This window comes from Calidris pugnax, unplaced genomic scaffold (assembly GCF_001431845.1).
Source record: "Calidris pugnax isolate Ruff unplaced genomic scaffold, ASM143184v1 scaffold17, whole genome shotgun sequence".
Lineage (NCBI taxonomy): Eukaryota > Metazoa > Chordata > Aves > Charadriiformes > Scolopacidae > Calidris > Calidris pugnax.
The window spans coordinates 8,472,001-8,488,604 of NW_015090794.1; the positions used below are offsets into that span (position 1 = coordinate 8,472,001).

At 39.4% G+C, this 16,604-nt stretch overlaps 1 protein-coding gene across 3 annotated transcripts in view; it reads right to left on the minus strand.

The window, feature by feature from the left end:
• CIITA (class II, major histocompatibility complex, transactivator) overlaps nucleotides 1–5,153 on the minus strand; it is a 30,282-nt gene extending 25,129 nt beyond the window's left edge. The window contains exon 1 of one of the 3 annotated variants that reach the window (XM_014936154.1): nucleotides 4,926–5,153. In XM_014936154.1, coding sequence (XP_014791640.1) covers nucleotides 4,926–5,139 — 214 coding nt within the window. In that variant the 5' untranslated portion in view covers nucleotides 5,140–5,153. Of the gene's footprint in view, nucleotides 1–1,541; nucleotides 1,620–1,912; nucleotides 2,014–4,925 lie in introns of those variants that run through there. The other 2 variants (XM_014936153.1, XM_014936152.1) reach the window with 2 other exon arrangements.
• Between the last annotated feature and the right edge of the window lie 11,451 nt (nucleotides 5,154–16,604).

A 16,604-nucleotide genomic window follows, 5' to 3' on the forward strand; every position in this document is an offset into this window, starting at 1 on the left:
CAGTTCCAAGTCTTATATTACAGAAAAATAAGAAACTGGGACTGCTGTCAAGACAGGAGGTTGAAAAATTAAACACAAAGATTGCTGAAGAAATGTTATTTTCTTGCAACCCCCCAGACTCACTAAATGCTACACAGGAATCTGAGTGACACAAGCTGACAAAAGCCAGGTTATATCAACCTCTAAATAAGGAGTCCAGTGAAACACTGGTACTATGAGCTCAAAGCTCAGTACCAACTTTTTTTTTTTTTTTAACAACTTCAGAAAGCCTTCTCTCTTCTTCTGCATCCTCCCCAAAGGTTACGTCACGGTGCACAATACCAGAAGGCAGAGATGTTTCCCAGCGTTTGCTGCAGGCAGTGTTTTGGGGCGATGCTCTCTGGGAGGTGGGCAAGCCAGCAGCGAGGAGGGATGAAGTCCCCTCCATGCTACAGTCACCTGTCTCCCTGTCCTGTCCCCAAAATCCACCTCTAACAATTCTACTGCTCCTCAGGTACCAAACAGATTTTCCTTTCAGAGATAGACTAATCATTTGTAAACTGCAAGTAATGGTGCTCAATTTATACTTAAGCTTTGAAGATTTTAGTTTCTAGTTCACATCTATAAAAGGCTTATACATCTGCAAGCCAATTTAACTTTTCCAGGTGTATTACCCAATTTAACAAAAGATACAACTTTTACAGTCTTTATTTTGCTGATAGAGTGATGTGTTACTTTACACGAGCTTTATAGTCTAAAAATGAAGAAGAACAGTGATGATGGAGAAAAAAAAAAAGTTGCTCTGTATCCTGTGACATTCTCCTTTGTCTCCCTTAGAGATTAATTTAAAGAAGCTAAGAAAAAATCAAGTATCAGGTAAAAGCAGCTTCTGCCTTTCAACGAACTTAGCTGCACAGTGACCAACACAACAGATAAAAGTAATGTCACTTGCCTTACGCTGGAGACAGCTGACATCAAGCAGACTAATAACGTGCTGTCCTGCAGGTATTAGTTGCGGTTTGAGAGCAGAATTTGCTTTTTCATATCCCATATCACCCTGTGTGTCGGTGCCCAGGTCTCCCATCCCAGCAGTAAGACAGAATAAAGCAGCACAGCACACACCTTCCCTATAAGTTTTTTTTGGCAGAAAAAGCACATTTGCACCCATAAAATTTTTTCAAGACAGAATCTCTATACTCCTAAGCAGGAAAGTAAAGCTCTAGGTTGTCTTTCCAGATCTGTGAAAGAAATGGAATAAGTCTGTTTCCTATAATGATCCTCAGTTTCACTTTCTAAAGTGCCAGATCTGTTGAAAAGCAAATACATTCTTAGCCAAGTCTGAAACAAACTACAGCAACATTTTGAGCAAGTAACAGGGCTAGCCACAATACAAGATTGCTAAAAAATATCCAAAATTTCACTCACATTCTGGCTTCATCCTACTGATATTTCAACCAAGTCCCGATACTGACACACTGTAGTGACCAATATCTACAGAAGGTAAGGCAAGATGAATTAACCATGACAAAAGCAACGCATTCTAGAGTTGAGGAAAAACTGACCTTAGTTAACTGGACAACTCCTGCGCTTTCACTCTGGATTCAGTACCAAAAAATGAGTAGAGCTGCAATCACTCTCAGGGCTTATAGAAAGTGATACCAGAAAGGAGGAAACGAGCCAGCCCAGTCACTGTAGAAAAGGGGGAATTCCAAAGAGGAAAATTAAGAGGAACCTCCCCTCCAGCAACCCCTGTATAACAAGCAGTATTACCTTTACTGGTCACTTGTCACTGCTAAGAAGAACTTGTCACTAGTTAGGAACTTGTCTTGCTCTTGCACTTGTCACTAGTTAGGAACAGACCGATTTATTCGGTCGAAACCGGAACTGGATGAGACCCGGCAGTAACAATTCCCGGTGCTCCCCAGAAATCTACCTTGTCTTTTTCATTCCAGTTCAAATCTGTCCTGAAGTCAAGCTGTTACACAGTCCATCAGTAAAAATAAAGCCAGCAGCATGCAGACGCTCTTACCTCGCAGTTTGGTGCAACGGAAGTGAAAGTACTTCTTTCACATGGTCACAGACTCCACTGGTATAAAATTACTGTGGTGTCTTGTGCCTGCATCTCTTGCCATTGGCCCAAAATGACAAGTAGGATGTTCTACAAAACAGAAGCTCGTAAATCTTGTCTGTCTTACACACAGCATTCAGAGTTTGCTTCTGCCAGAACATTTATTCATCTAATCATTGCTTGCCCTGCCAGCACCTACCTCGCATAAGACAAACAACCTTTTGAAAACCGATTTCATTCATGAGTGTTCCTGTCATGATGCCTATAGCTGATTCTGTGTGGCTCTGCAAGCTCATCTGCCTGTTTTTCTATTTTTTATCATGCATAGACCTACCCAAATTAAGAATTAATTATGAAAAAGAATATATTCTCAAGGTAGTATTATTCCATTGGCTATAGCTTACAACAGAAGTTCCACCAGTCTGAATGGGAAAGGAAGAAAGTGGGATTTGATGAAGTCAACGACATCCAGCACTTGCTGCTTCAGTAAGGCAAGTGTTTAATCAGCTGCTCAGTAACATATGGCTTCTGTACATGGCAGCAGGTCCTATAAGCAAAGCAGCTGCTGACCTGCATAAGCCTTTTCCCATTGCAGAGGAGATCCTTTTCCACCAGGTTCCACGGGAGCCTGCTGACTGAGAAAAGATAAAGCTGTTTCCTTTCTGGGAGTGGCTGATTTGCTCCCAGTATTTACAGAGATGCAGGGCTCAGCCTGCAACGCAGATCTATAGCCTCTTCAGGGTCTCTAACCAGCCAGGCAGCTGTGTTCTTGGAATTCCTCTACACATACTCGAAGAAAAGCAACATTTCAGTAGAACAGCATTCACAGCAGAAACTAATGGAAGGTTGCACAAATACAGATTCTGCATTTTAGTGCTCTGTTTTGATATGAGACACTGCATGGGAAATCCCTATAAAAGTTAGCCCTGTTCTAACGTTCAGCACAACCTCACAAGGTGTAAGCTCCTTTGCAAGCCCTGCAGGCAGATTTCTTTACCAGCTTTTGAGGCTGGGAGCCCACAAGGCAATTTATATACTTCAAGAATGAAAGCTGGGGGAACAAAAGAAAAAAGTTTACTGTGATTCCACTTCGCTACAGACTGGTTGTCCACTCTCTGTACAACACCTATAGCTGCTTAGAAACAGCAGAAAAGAATTGCTGGAGCAAATCAGAGTACTGGTTCATCTAGTGGACTGGTCTATAAAGATGGTCTTAGAAACATAGGGAAAAGCAGACTGGAAAACAAGAGGCTGTGAGACAGCTGAGAACTGCCTAAGCTTTTCAGGTAACCATCAGCTTCTTTGCTTCAATGTTTGCTGATATGCTGCCCTACTGCAAAAGGAGGGAACAGAATATATTGATTAGTATCAGAAGCGCTGCAAAACAGATGCCAATAGTGCACTTTGCAAGAGGGGGAAAGCTGGGACATTTTTGTCCAGAAATTGTAAAGATCTATTTTGTGTTAGAAGAACAAGTTGCAGAACTATTAAGTAGTTAGTGAGAAACCTGCTGATACCAATCTGTTCCTGACCTAAGTTCTCCTTGTAAGGCTTCTTCAGTGTGAAACAATGATTGAACATAAGGCTGAAAAATTAACAAATTGCAAATAGAAAGTCAGGAAATATTAACTTCAAAGGAAGCTGAAGTCTCTAACACAATTTGAGTCATTTCCTGGTGAATTAATGTCTTTGAAACCACTTTAAGCCCACCTTTAGTATAAAATCTAGAGAATAGTGACAAATAGTTGAAGATGTGATGGATGAAAACTAGTGCTGCTTCTGATGCACTTCAGCTTCTCTCTGTGTCTTAAACACAGGCTCTGTGACAGAGATACATACCCAGGCATGACAGGATCAAGATATTTGAATTGAGATTTTAGGTGCTACCACTACAAAAATGAGAAGGAGAAGATATCTTTTCAAGCAGCAGGGGTTTAATTAAAAGTAGAAACCAGATAATATATGTTCCTAGCATAAGTGACACTAGGCCACTTGCTATGATACTCTATATTTAAAATATGAATTCTTGGCATTAATTTGAATGTGTGTAATAACAGAGCTAAAAATCTTCCGGGTCAGTATCTTGCCTGCTCATAAACTGTCTTAGAATCACAGAATCATAAAATGGTCCAGGTTGGAAGGGACCTTTCAGATCGAGTCCAACCGTCAACCTAACACTGACAAAACCATCACTAAATCATGTCACTAAGCACCTTGCCTACCCATCTTTTAAACACCTTCAGGGACAGCCATTCTGCTTCCCAGGGCAGCCTGTTCCAGCGTTTAATAACCCTTTCAGTGTAGAAATTTTTCCTAATATCCAATCGAAACCTCCCCTGGGGAAACTCGAGGACATTTCCTCTTGTCCTATCACTTGTTACTTGGGAGAAGAGACTGACCTCCCCTCGATACAATCTCCTTTTTTTCTCCCAGCATTTCCTCTTGTACTTTCATCCATGCCTTGAGAACGGATTGCTGCTTATAGACATCTGGAATTTAAAGTGGAGAGCATTCCTCCCATACATGATTGAAAAAGATAAAACATTTCCCTACATGAATTACCAGAACGGGCCATGAACAAATACTACTCAGAATACCAATGGTCAGTATGTCTGCTCAGAAAAACTGACCTTATCATGGTCTCTTTATCTGCTTTGCATTTCTGGTTCATGGTTGCATTTATTATGGCCTGGCTATGAAAATTAATATCCCGTAGCTACCCTAAATGTTATAGTTGCTCTTGCATTACATTCTGCTCTCCTCTTCCCCACCTGCTCTCCACTGATGCACTTTGCACTATGCCGCAATGCAATCTCAAAATGCAATAAACAAAAGTAAATCTTTAACAAAGCAAAACAGAAAAAAAAAGCTGATTTACCAGAAATGTACTTGCTTCCTGTTGGCTCATTATCTGTCATGTTTTGAGGCTTACTGCCACAGAGGTTTAAACAACAGAGGGGAACCAAAGTGTTCATGTACAGGTCCCATTTTTCCATAAAGGTCAGAGATATCTTCCTTGCAAGGTCCTCTCTGTCTTTTTCATGGAGCAAGGCTTGATGGTACTCCTTGGATATCACATCTTCCTTCAGCATGAGGTTAAGCAATGCGTGGTCATCAGAAGCTGTAGCAGTTGAAAGAATATTCCTTACTCTAGGCAGGATCTCCTTAAAAAGGTTCATACCTGCATCTGAAGACGTTTGAAGGAGGTTTGAGCAAAATCTGAACTGTTCTGACAGAATTAAAAAAATCCACTCAGTCAGCATCAAAAAGATGAAGTGAAAAAAAAAAGTTAAGAGAATTTGGCCTGCAATAGCAGAGGTATTTCCTCATTTGATTAAGCCTTTAAATAACATTTCTGATAACAAATAACTTCTTGATGAAATGACATGACAGCAGAATTCTTCCAAGTATTCATAAAACACAAATTTCCAATCAGCAACATGATCACCTGAAAAAATAATTTTAAAAATTGTTTGTCCCATTAAAGAAGGATTGCTGTAGGTGGGTCTTTGCCTCCTGGCCAAGGAGTATGGGCCCATTAGTGGGCTCAGCAAGTTATTGCTGAATCAGAACAGTACCAAAAGCTTCAGCACAAAACACATCCTCTGCAAGAGGGGTGGGTTTATAATGTGGAGAATCCAATGTAAGATTAGAGATTAGGTTGTGAATAAATTCTTATTTTTCTCTTTATTTCCTACTAGGTTTTATTACCTTAGCGTCGTGATTTCTTTTCACCATTGGGCACATTTGAAAGTGGAGCAATAATTCCACCTAGTAAGAAGTAAAGCACTGAGAGGAACTTGATAAATCCTTATAAAAAACTTTTAAGTAAACTACTGTAAATTCTGGTTAAGATCCAACATATCTTTGTAGAATAACAATAATTTTCTGCTTTTTCTGATGTTTACGTTCAATATCAGGACGTGCATGTGAAAACACTGGAAAAACAAGCTCTCTCATTTTCCAATAGTACAATTTTGACTTGCAGTGCAGGTGGATAACAAGTTTTACTCTAATTACATAAATGGCAACTGAGAAAAGTAGATTAATTTATTGTCCTTATGGAAAAGTAACCCTCTTGGATCTTTCACGCATATTCTTATCCCACTCAGAATTTCTCTTTTAAACATATTTTCCTTTAAAGTTGCTGCCTACATTGATTCAAAACAGAAGAGACAACATTAGTTTTGCTGAAGTATGAGTAGGAATAAGCACCAGCTCATTCAGAGTAGCATTGTTCCCAGGCTATTACATGAAAAAGACTGTTTCCCATCATTTTATCAACATAAACGTGCACTGAATAAGATGCCTTCACTTGTACTTTACCACAGTGTGGAGCAGAACACATGCTAAAGGCAGCTGGGGGTTTGCCTTGCAGAAAGTTGAGAATTGCTTGCTATCGTGGCAAATCTGAGCTTCTCCTGCAATCACTGTCCTCTTGAATGGGTACAACAGATATTTTTTTTTTAAAAAAAGTATTACCTCCATTACTTGGCTATCATTTTTGAAGGTTTTCAGAAACATTTCTCAGTATCATCAGTCACATTCAAGGCCTTTCTAGGCAGCAGTTGTCCTGACTAAGAAGTCTCCTTCTTGATGGGAGGTGGAGAGTTCAAGCCACATGAGAAGCTGCGTATTAAAAGAAGAAACTTGACTTAAACTGTAATCCTCAACTGGTCTCTGCAACTCAATGAGCTGCTGCACTTTACCTCTGCAAAAGCCAAATACAGAAAGCCTTGCTCAGTGCTCCAGGGCATAAGTGTGTTTGACTGTGAGGGGACACAATAATGTGGGAAAAGGCAGATTTCTTTTTGTGGGCAGTTCTTACTCCCCTTCATTGGATAGTTCCCTTCAGGAGCAGACAAGCAAGCGAGCAAATACGTTGTGATACCTCATCATGACTGCCACTTAAGCATGAGAAAAGCAGATTTTCTGCAAATGCTTCACACCTTTAGCAACTTCCATCTGCAAATGTGCCCAGGCAAAGTTCACCATGAATAGATTACAGGCTTTTCAACCCAAATACAATATTTTTTCTTGTGTTATGTCTGGATTTGAGACCGATCAAAAGTAGGATTGCCTTTGCATAAGTGTTAAGAGATAAAGATTTTGAATTGATTCCCATTTTACTCTTCCCATGTTTTAAGAATTCCTGAGGAGTTTTCCAAAGAGATCTCAAGATCAACATCTGGGAGAAAGCATGGTTTCTATACAGCTGTCCCCAGCTCTTTCTGGGTTACAGGCAAACATGCCAAGCAATAATGTGCTAGAAGTTTTCTACCTTTGACCCCTTATCTTGTAGCTATGGCCAAAATAAGGGAAAAGGGACTACAGTGGCTTAAGCTGTCAAAACTTAATCCAAGTTTTAGTGCTGCTACAGTCCTAATTTGTAATTTTGAGAAAATAATGAAATGTGATTTCTATTTCTGCTTTTGTTTTTGCATTTGTAAAAATAATAATAAGATCTTAGTATTGTGACACTAGATAAAATTTGCCAAGGCTCATGACATACCCAGATGAAGTACTGAAGGACATAACCTGGCCTACATTGGTATGCTTTCAGCTGCTTCACTGTCCCTAGGAAAAACAGTTTAATTAATTGCTAAGATTTTACTAAGATATTTGGATTTCAAAATTAGCTGTAGACTTTGGGCAACATCATATTTACTTAGAAGGAACACTTCCTCTCAATGCAGAGAAATCAAAAGCACAAGTTCTCCTTTTTAACTAACTTTCCTCTTTAAAATGTATCATAACACAAACAATGTGTGTGAAAAAGAGAACTAAATCAGGCTGTACATTTTTACTACTTGCTGCTTCTTATGTTGCTGTTGGTTAGCACTGTCTACAGACAAAGCATGTGCTTTCCTTTGGACTTTGAGAGGACGACTACCATGATGATCCTTAAACATACAGACAGCTGCTATGGAACATCACCCTTATTTATATAAGCTGTGTGTCAACTAAAGAGATTCCTTAGAACAGGAAGGGAAGTTGTGCAGTTGAATACATACATTCATCTGGGAAGCAGAGAAATGAAATGCTGATGCCTATATTATACAGGCTTGAGTCATTGCAATCAGAAAGTAGGGAAACTCGTTAAATAGACTTTCCAGGCTATGAAAAATTGCTTGACCAGCAGCACTTCCACGGTGTTCAGCCTGGATAGAAGTAATCCCAAACAAAAATTCTGGTATTGAATCCAATTTGTGGCCAGAGAGGCCAAATATATCAGCAAACTGGAAAACCAGAGCTCGAAGATAGAGCCAACAGCTCAGACAACATGAAGGGAATTTCAAGGAAGCACAGTTCGTTCATAATACACTATCTACTGAAATCAATAGGAACTTTGCAGCAATGTGTGTGAGCATTAGAGAACGCTGCCCTCAGTGAGTCTAACTACCAGCATATCCCCAACTGTTACATTTTGCAAAGATGCACTGCAGGAACTTACTTCAGGTAAATCTTAGAATGGATTCTTTGGTGACCAATGCTGTATCTTTTGTCATGCATATGCACTCACACAGTATTTCCCAAGTAATTGTGCCAAGGTTTACAGCTCTTGATGCAAAATATCTCATGTCTATTATGAAAATGACTTCCTGTAGGAAAGTTAGGATGTGATATTACAGAAGATGTTTAGAACACAGAAGGCTCTGTCTTTTAGATTGCGGAGTTCTGGTTTGTTTCCCAGAGCTTGTTTTTTGAACTGTCTGATGAAACCTTTTCCCTGCATCCTCACCTCAGAAACCAGCTATGCTTCCATTGATGCATAAAAGTCCTTCAGCATGCCACATATTGCTTCCCAATTACTATGATGAACCTCAGTAGTGCAGGACTGCAGGTGAGACGTGGCATAAGAGTCCAAGGTAATGCACGACAATGATGCTGGTCATACTGGCAGCTTCCCCAGAATACAATTTTCTCAAGCAAGGTTAGGAACTTAAAAGGTTGGAAATTTCCAATCTAGTAGGTGCGAAGAGAGATTAGGGCCTCAAATATTTGTGGTCATTCAGAATCTCACAGAACTTTGGACAAGCATTCTTAGAAGGCTGACAGAGCAAGGCAGGCTGAACGAAAGGCCTGTTTAGACAATTGCTTGGCAAAATCCTGATAAACTAACTTAAAAAGCATTCCTGCAGAAATTACCTTGGTTTCTACTTTTATTAAGACTCAGATATCTAAGTTTGCTGCCAGTCTGCCATAAATATTCAATAGGATTCTTTTGTTTCTTTAAAATATTAGAGTCTAAAAACTCATAGCCCTCTCATTTTTACCTTAGTAACATAAATAATAACATAAACAACATCAATTTGCAAGCCTAGCCTGTGTAGTCCAGATTCCTTGTTGTGCCAAGAGGACACAGCTACCACAAAGGTCTCTGTAGAGAATTAGGTAGCTATATGAAGACAGAGACATGAAGCTGTTTTCAACAGCAAGGTGTCAAATATTTTCTGAGCTATCTTTGTATTAATAGGCCAATATTTAAACTATGAATTCCACCACTTTCTTCCTCACCTGAATCCCAGTGATTCACTACTTTCACTGGCACTAGAACAATCATGCTAGAGTAAGTGCTGGAACTTCCCAGGGAAAAAACACTGAAACAACTGAAAATTAACAAAATATCGCTGGTTTAGCAATGTTTTGCTACAGCAAGGCTGATTTATAAGCATGCCATTCTCCTATTAAACTATTTTTACTAGCACAAGGTATTTCATCAGGAGGCCAAGGATGGAGGGTGAAGTGTTTTCACTAGCAGCTGGCTGCAGCTGCACACTCTGCGAGCACACCATGAGCACCGAGACCTGCACCAACACCCTGCTGCCGCCTGGCCGACGGATGGAGCAACAGACACCAAGAAAAGCTCTTATTCCTTCCCTTGGTTTTCAAGAAGTCTTTTAAGCATCACAAATGTAGCAGTTTTGGGACAGACAGCGCACAACAGTATTCACCTTGTTAAGAGAAGGACTTGTTACTTATCTATAGCTCAGTGCAATTAAAAAAAAGTAAAAGAAAGAAAAGAAACGCAATTCATAGCCTTTGTGTCACCACCACTGGACTCCGTATCACTTGTCCAGTACACTGGTACATTGGAGCATGTGGCAAAAAAATCCTATGTGTACTGGTGCGCTGGAGAATGTGACAAAAGAAACTGTAATCCCCCTTACACTGAAATAAAATCAAGCAAGAATGGGAAACAGAATACAAATGCAAACCCAAACCAACGAGGAAAAGGATGGTTGCAAAATCACAGCCTGTGTCAAGTTTCAGAATGATAGTGGCAAGAAAACTGCGCAAAAATACTACACTGACGGTTGAAGAACCCATGTATTTTAGGGGGTTCCCTAGGGCACTTCTGATTTTTGTCAACTAAAGCACACACTAGACACAAAAAAATACTAAAATCCACATCAGACACAGTAGCTTTACATTTAGTCACATGAATAAACCAACACTTACCACAACTTTCATTTCCAGTAGTTGTACTGTTAATCCTGTAACTGCAGAAAGTGAATGTGGTATCACAGACACAGTCACAACGCCTTTTTTTTTTCCAGGAACTTTAGGTCCATGTTTCCACAGTCCTGCAGTGTGGTCTCTGGGCTGCTCTGCCACAGAGAAGAAGAACTCTCAAACTCTTCTGCTGAAGCTGCTCTACCCTGCATGAAGCATGAAAGCAGTTGGTGCATTTTCTAAGAAACAGACAGGTTTGGGTCCTTGCCCTTCTTCCAACGTTTATTTCAGGAATTTTCATTGGTGATTATTTACAGATTTTAAAGACGTGGGGATTGTGAATTCAGGCCCATTCACAGGAGAAACAATGCTTCGTTCCCAAGTTGGAGAGTCAGGCAGAACAGCTTCCCCAGGAACAGCTGCGGAAGCCTCTAGTAGAGCCAAGAGGTTCCTCCTCTTCTAAGCTAGGAGGTTGAGGCTGTCACCTTTCAGGCAACAGAGGAAATCATGGTCTCTTTCCAAGCACAGACTCCACTGAAAAAGGGGCTCATAGGCCACTGACATCAACCTTGCTTTTGGTTTTGCCAAAGGAGGTTAGGACCCTACCTCCCAGAGAAGGTTCAGAGCTGTGTATTGCATATAGAGCGAGTTATTGTCAGCAGCACCTGGTATATCTTGTAAAGAACGTGCAGTCAATCTGCCAGACACCGTTCCAAGGCACTTAATGTTCCTGTGGCTTGTATGGGAGATCCAGCTACCTAAAGACCAATCTACGTCTTTGTATGATTCAGGCCTAGAAAAACAGCAAAGATTTTGTGAATTTTAATTCCTCAGACACCCCTTCAGGTTCTCCGTGACTGAGTACAAGGAATTGTAGGGAGTTGAAGCTATTCAGTGCACTAGAAAAACATATTAACAAATCAAGAAAAGATAGCATTAAACAAGAATGCTGTAGAAGGAGGGACCAGAGTCTGCTTCACAAAAATCTGCAGGTGAAAAGAATTAAGACCTGTAGGTACAGGTTTCTAACTTCATTGCATCACCAGATTAGGAACCCTTTCTTACTTCTCTTTTTTGTGTTTTGTCTATACTCTACTTTTTTCTGAGAAAGTTATTACCTTTACCACCCTCTTGACACCAGCTTAGAATAAATAAGACCAACAAATACAAGTAAATACAACAAAAGCTGCTTAACCACAGCCTCCACAACAAAAGATGAAGTAGACATTGCCAGCAAAAGCAGTGGTTGAAGAATTGTCCAGCAAGAACCTCAGGGATCTGAACAAGCCTATGTAGATATTACTAGGAAAAAAAAAAAAAAGCACAGCTCATAACTAAGCAACTTACATTTTCATAAGTAACTTCAACTTTTATTTTTCCAGAGAAAACAGAAGAAGCAACAGCACTCAATTTTTCATATTAATCTCCTGTTGAACTACGTTTCTCAACTGTTTGATAACCCTTAGAGTTTTTTATTTAATAGGTTTAGATTACTTTTTTTTTGCCTCAGAAAACCTATAGAGGACTGGCATAAGTCAGGAAAGGTATGGGATACTTGTGTGAGTGTATATAGGCCTATTAAATTTATATAACTAAGGAGAGAAGGGACCCCAAGAACCTCTCGTGGTGAAATCAGCAGACTGGCACCCTGGGAAACGGATCCTATCCCAGCTTAATGCAGCAGATCTGTTAAGTCACTTAAACTAAACTTTTGACAGGTGTCCAAATGGCCCAAGTTCCTTATTTTTGGAGTTCCCAAATTGAGTAATAAGAAATAATTTGCAGAAGTAACAAGTATCAAGAACTGCAGCTAAGAATGACTGAAGCTTTGAACATCCCAGAAGATACATAAAGCTAAGCACACCAAGAAATCTGCAGCCAAGCCCCGGGAAGCAACACACCCCGAGCTGGCCGAGAGCTGATGGCTGCGCTTTGGTCTGCTTTTGTTTGGGCTGTTTCTAAGTGACCACTGCATAGTCTCAACAGAGAAAGATACTGAAGTAAACTCATTAATAATCACAGAGCTTTTTGTCTCCCAGGCAACCACACTACAGATTCCTATAGCACGACTTAAATCAGGCCTAAAGCCATACAGTGAATACAGAGGAGAAAATAAGCTATTTCAGAAAAATATGTAATGTTTTCTTGATTTTTTCCTAACTGAAAGGAATACAGACACTACCACGCTTTTTAGAATCATAAGCAGTTACAGTGCCATAATGGGTATTTATACTCGAGGTACTAAAAAATTATTTTTTATCTTTTTAGACATAAGTCTGTATTGATCCTTCATTCAAGTTGTTTGGGTTTTTTTTAATCTCCATTTATATTTAGGGCCCAAGCCTCTTCAGCTTTGACATATCTTTTGGTTACCCATTTCTTACTGATGGCAGAACCTGATCTCTACTGAGAACATATTGCTCCATATCACCCAACTAAAAGACACTATCCTCATCTGTCAAGTAAATGCTGCGGCTTCTCACCTGTTAATACAAATCTGCCAACTACAACAGCTCAGGTCCGTACAGCCAAAAAATTCCACAGAAATTGTTTCTGGGCCAAAACAGGAAATCATCTTTTACAAATTAATTAGAAGGTGACACTTTTAGTTATGTATTTAATACCTTCTCTAATCTGGGCTATCTCCTCAAAATTTAAACACTTCCTTGAACCTCCAACAAACCCAGTTAAGCGTATCTAATGTGAGAGGCAAGAGTTACTCTTGAATTAACAATATTTTCAAATATTCAGAGGAACAGAATACTTAACTGTAAACACACTGAGATACTGAAGCCAGAGCAACAACTGTTGAGTTGTTCAGGATTTCACTGAATTTCACTGAATTTTTAGAGTTGGAAGGGACCATAGAGATCATCTAGTCCAACTCCCCCGCTGAAGCGGGATTGCCTAGAGCTAGACCATGATTCTCAGGACTGCATCCAGGTGGGTCTTGAAAATCTCCAAAGAAGGGGACTCCACAACCTCCCTGGGCAGCCTGTTCCAAGGCTCTGGCACACTCATCGTGAAATAATTTTTTCTCATATTTGAGTGGAACCTCCTATGTTCCAACTTATGCCTGTTACCCCTCGTCCTCTCACTGGCAACCGCTGAAAAGAATCTGGGTCCCTCCTCCTTCAAATCACCCTTTAGGTACTTATAGGCATTGATAAGGTCTCCCCTCAGCCTTCTCTTCTCCAGACTAAAGAGTCCCAGCTCTCTCAGCCTTTCTTCATAAGGGAGATGGTCCAATCCTTGAATAACCTTGAATCATTTAAATTGCACAAGGATACCCTTGTGCAATTTACAGTGCGAGTCTCTAATGCTGTGCCAGTTCAAGATTCCGGGCAACTGTCCAAAGAAAAAGAGAAATCAGCTGACTTCATGCTAATCGCATGAATAAAATACCATATTTGCTGTAGAGGAGATTCTATTCATTGTTGAAACAGAGAGCAAGACATATTTCTCCGTTATTTGTACCAAGACCTTGGCGTTGATAGTGCTCTATGATAGCACAGCCATTATTAGTCTGGGGAAGAGGACTGGCTGTACAGTAACAGCAGAAAATTCTACAGTTTCAAACTAATTTATGCTATGTGTTTCAGTCAGCAATTAAATGAAATATTAAGATATTTCATAAATGGCCAAGGTTTTCCTGTATGCAAACCTGAAAACCAAACCAAAATTCACAAATTCAGTGCAACTATCTTCGAATTTTGTGCTGTTGAAGCAGTATTTGAAGCCTTACAACACCTTTAGTGTGTTGCCAATCTTGCCAATGTTCCAACAATTTGTAGTTAAATCAGAAGAAAAACTAAAAGGTGTTTAAAATAGGACAGTTTGTTCTATGAAATCCTAGCAAACTCTGGAAACTTCTAACAAGATTTTGCTTGGATCTATTTATTTTAAAACAAAGAAGGATGCTTTTCTAATAATCCCAAAATTAAGAAATTCTTGGTTTGACCAACAATTCTTCTAGTCATCAAGGATTCTTTCTAGCTCCTAACTTGCTCTAAAAGAAAATGATAACTCATACAATACCTTGAATAATCACACAATGTAATTTGACACAGCTTTCTAGAGAATGTTACTAAAAGCATTTGCATGGTATAGTGATAGTCTTCTGTGGGATTGTTTAATAGACTTCATTAGGAAAACAGATAATCCTTGCAGTGAATCAGTAGAGACAAGCACCGGAAGGAGGGAAGATCAAAGAAACATTTATCTGTTTTAAAATTAAAAAACATAACACAGGTTCTGTTTCTTTTTTAGTTACACAATTTCATCTCTAATGAGATCAGTTAGCAGAACCAAAGTAGTCAATCAGATACAAAATGTTGTGACAGCCTAATTCTCACCTCTCCCATAGAAGCAAGTACTGTTTTGTCTGATGAGGAATAGAGCACAAAGTTACTTTCTGGTGCCTCAGAACAAAAATGCAACAGCTCAGACAATACAGCAACATTACAGAATTACTAAATTCAAAGACTACAGCAACATTACAGAATTACTAAATTCAAAGACTTGCTGACAGAACTGTGCTGAGAGGGGAAAGAGCTGGTACAGTATCCAAAATGAATAATCTGGCAGTCAAGAAGATGCGGGACCGCCCTTAATGCTTCCGCCAGTGTGGTTCCGGGAGCTGCTTCTGAGTCAGAAGCCTGTTCTATTTGAGTTATTGTTAATGTGTTGCTCGTAAGCAGCGGTGCATGTTGGTACAGTAAATGAAGCAGAGGTCAGCTTCAGGTATGCACATAATTATTTACTAATTGTATCTCATGACAGCTCTCAAAGACTTTATATCTTCTTTGGGAGTGAAAGCCTATTTAAATATTTTAATATTGTAAGCTATCGTGAGCCATACCATCAAATTACAGACTGCCTATTCAGCTTTTTAGTGCAAGTCTGCTGTACTTACTGACACACTATAAAGTGTTGGTTTATCACTACTGAGGCCAAAAAAAATGAGTACCACAATATTAACATTATTAGTCATAAAATACACCTTTCCCTCTCTACAATTACAAATCCTACTAGGGATTTACCAGTTTTTCTGACGCATTAGGTATTGTCTTGCTCTAATAACAGGCCTTGTACAAAGTTACTTATCAATTAATGTTTTTGAAATGTTCACCTTAGTAACTTCTGTACTTAGTCAATAGATACATTCTGGTTTAGTTAGATATTTTAGAAAAGACTAGGAAGTTACTATTTTGCAGGCTTATTTAGTGCTAGTAGCTATTCAGATCTACAAATGACTGTAATTTATCAGATGTTCCTTGATCCTCCACTTCATACTTAGCTGATTGGACTATTTCCCCTCATTATTGGGAAACTGTTGTCCCAAATTTACAGGTGTGCAAAGAACCGATCCACACAGAGCTGAGATATTTATTTTTTATCTGTGCAGAGATGGGTGCTATGTGAAAACTCCACAAACCTAGCACACCTTGGCTTATATATTGAAAGCTTTTATAATTTCTAAAAATCAACTAATTGGTATACTGTACTTCTCATTGGTGGCTCATGATTTCACAACAAGTTCCTATTAGCTACTCATATTTTTGCTTCAAATTAAAGATATAGTACATTCATAAATCACTATGTATGCTCAATGAGTAGGGGTTTCATCTAGGATGTCTATAGCTTAAGATTTGGAGGTGGGATTTTCACATTATAATGAGCTAAGATTTTCACACTATAATGAGCTAAATCACTTGAAGGATGCATACTTTTTATTTTGTAACAACCAGCAACCTTGCAGTTTTAATGGAACGCCCCAGTTTTCCCTAGTTAGATTCCTTGTGTCTTTTTGCTATCTACAAGCTGATACAAGAGGCTTGTTTTCTTTGATTGCCCAAGGTCTTTTCTTCCTTCGCAATGTCTTATCTGCTTTGCCTTCCTTGGGTTGACTCAATTCGATTCCTTACCCGTATCCTGAAGCTCAGTTGTCCCATTTCACCTTCATACTTGCTTAACTCTGTTGCATAATCCATCTGCAATTTGAACAAAAGCAGGAGAAATCTTTAACTAAAGGGCTGAGTTACCTACGTTTCACTAGTAGAACATGGGCAGTACTATTGTTGTATGGGTTGCCCCCCAG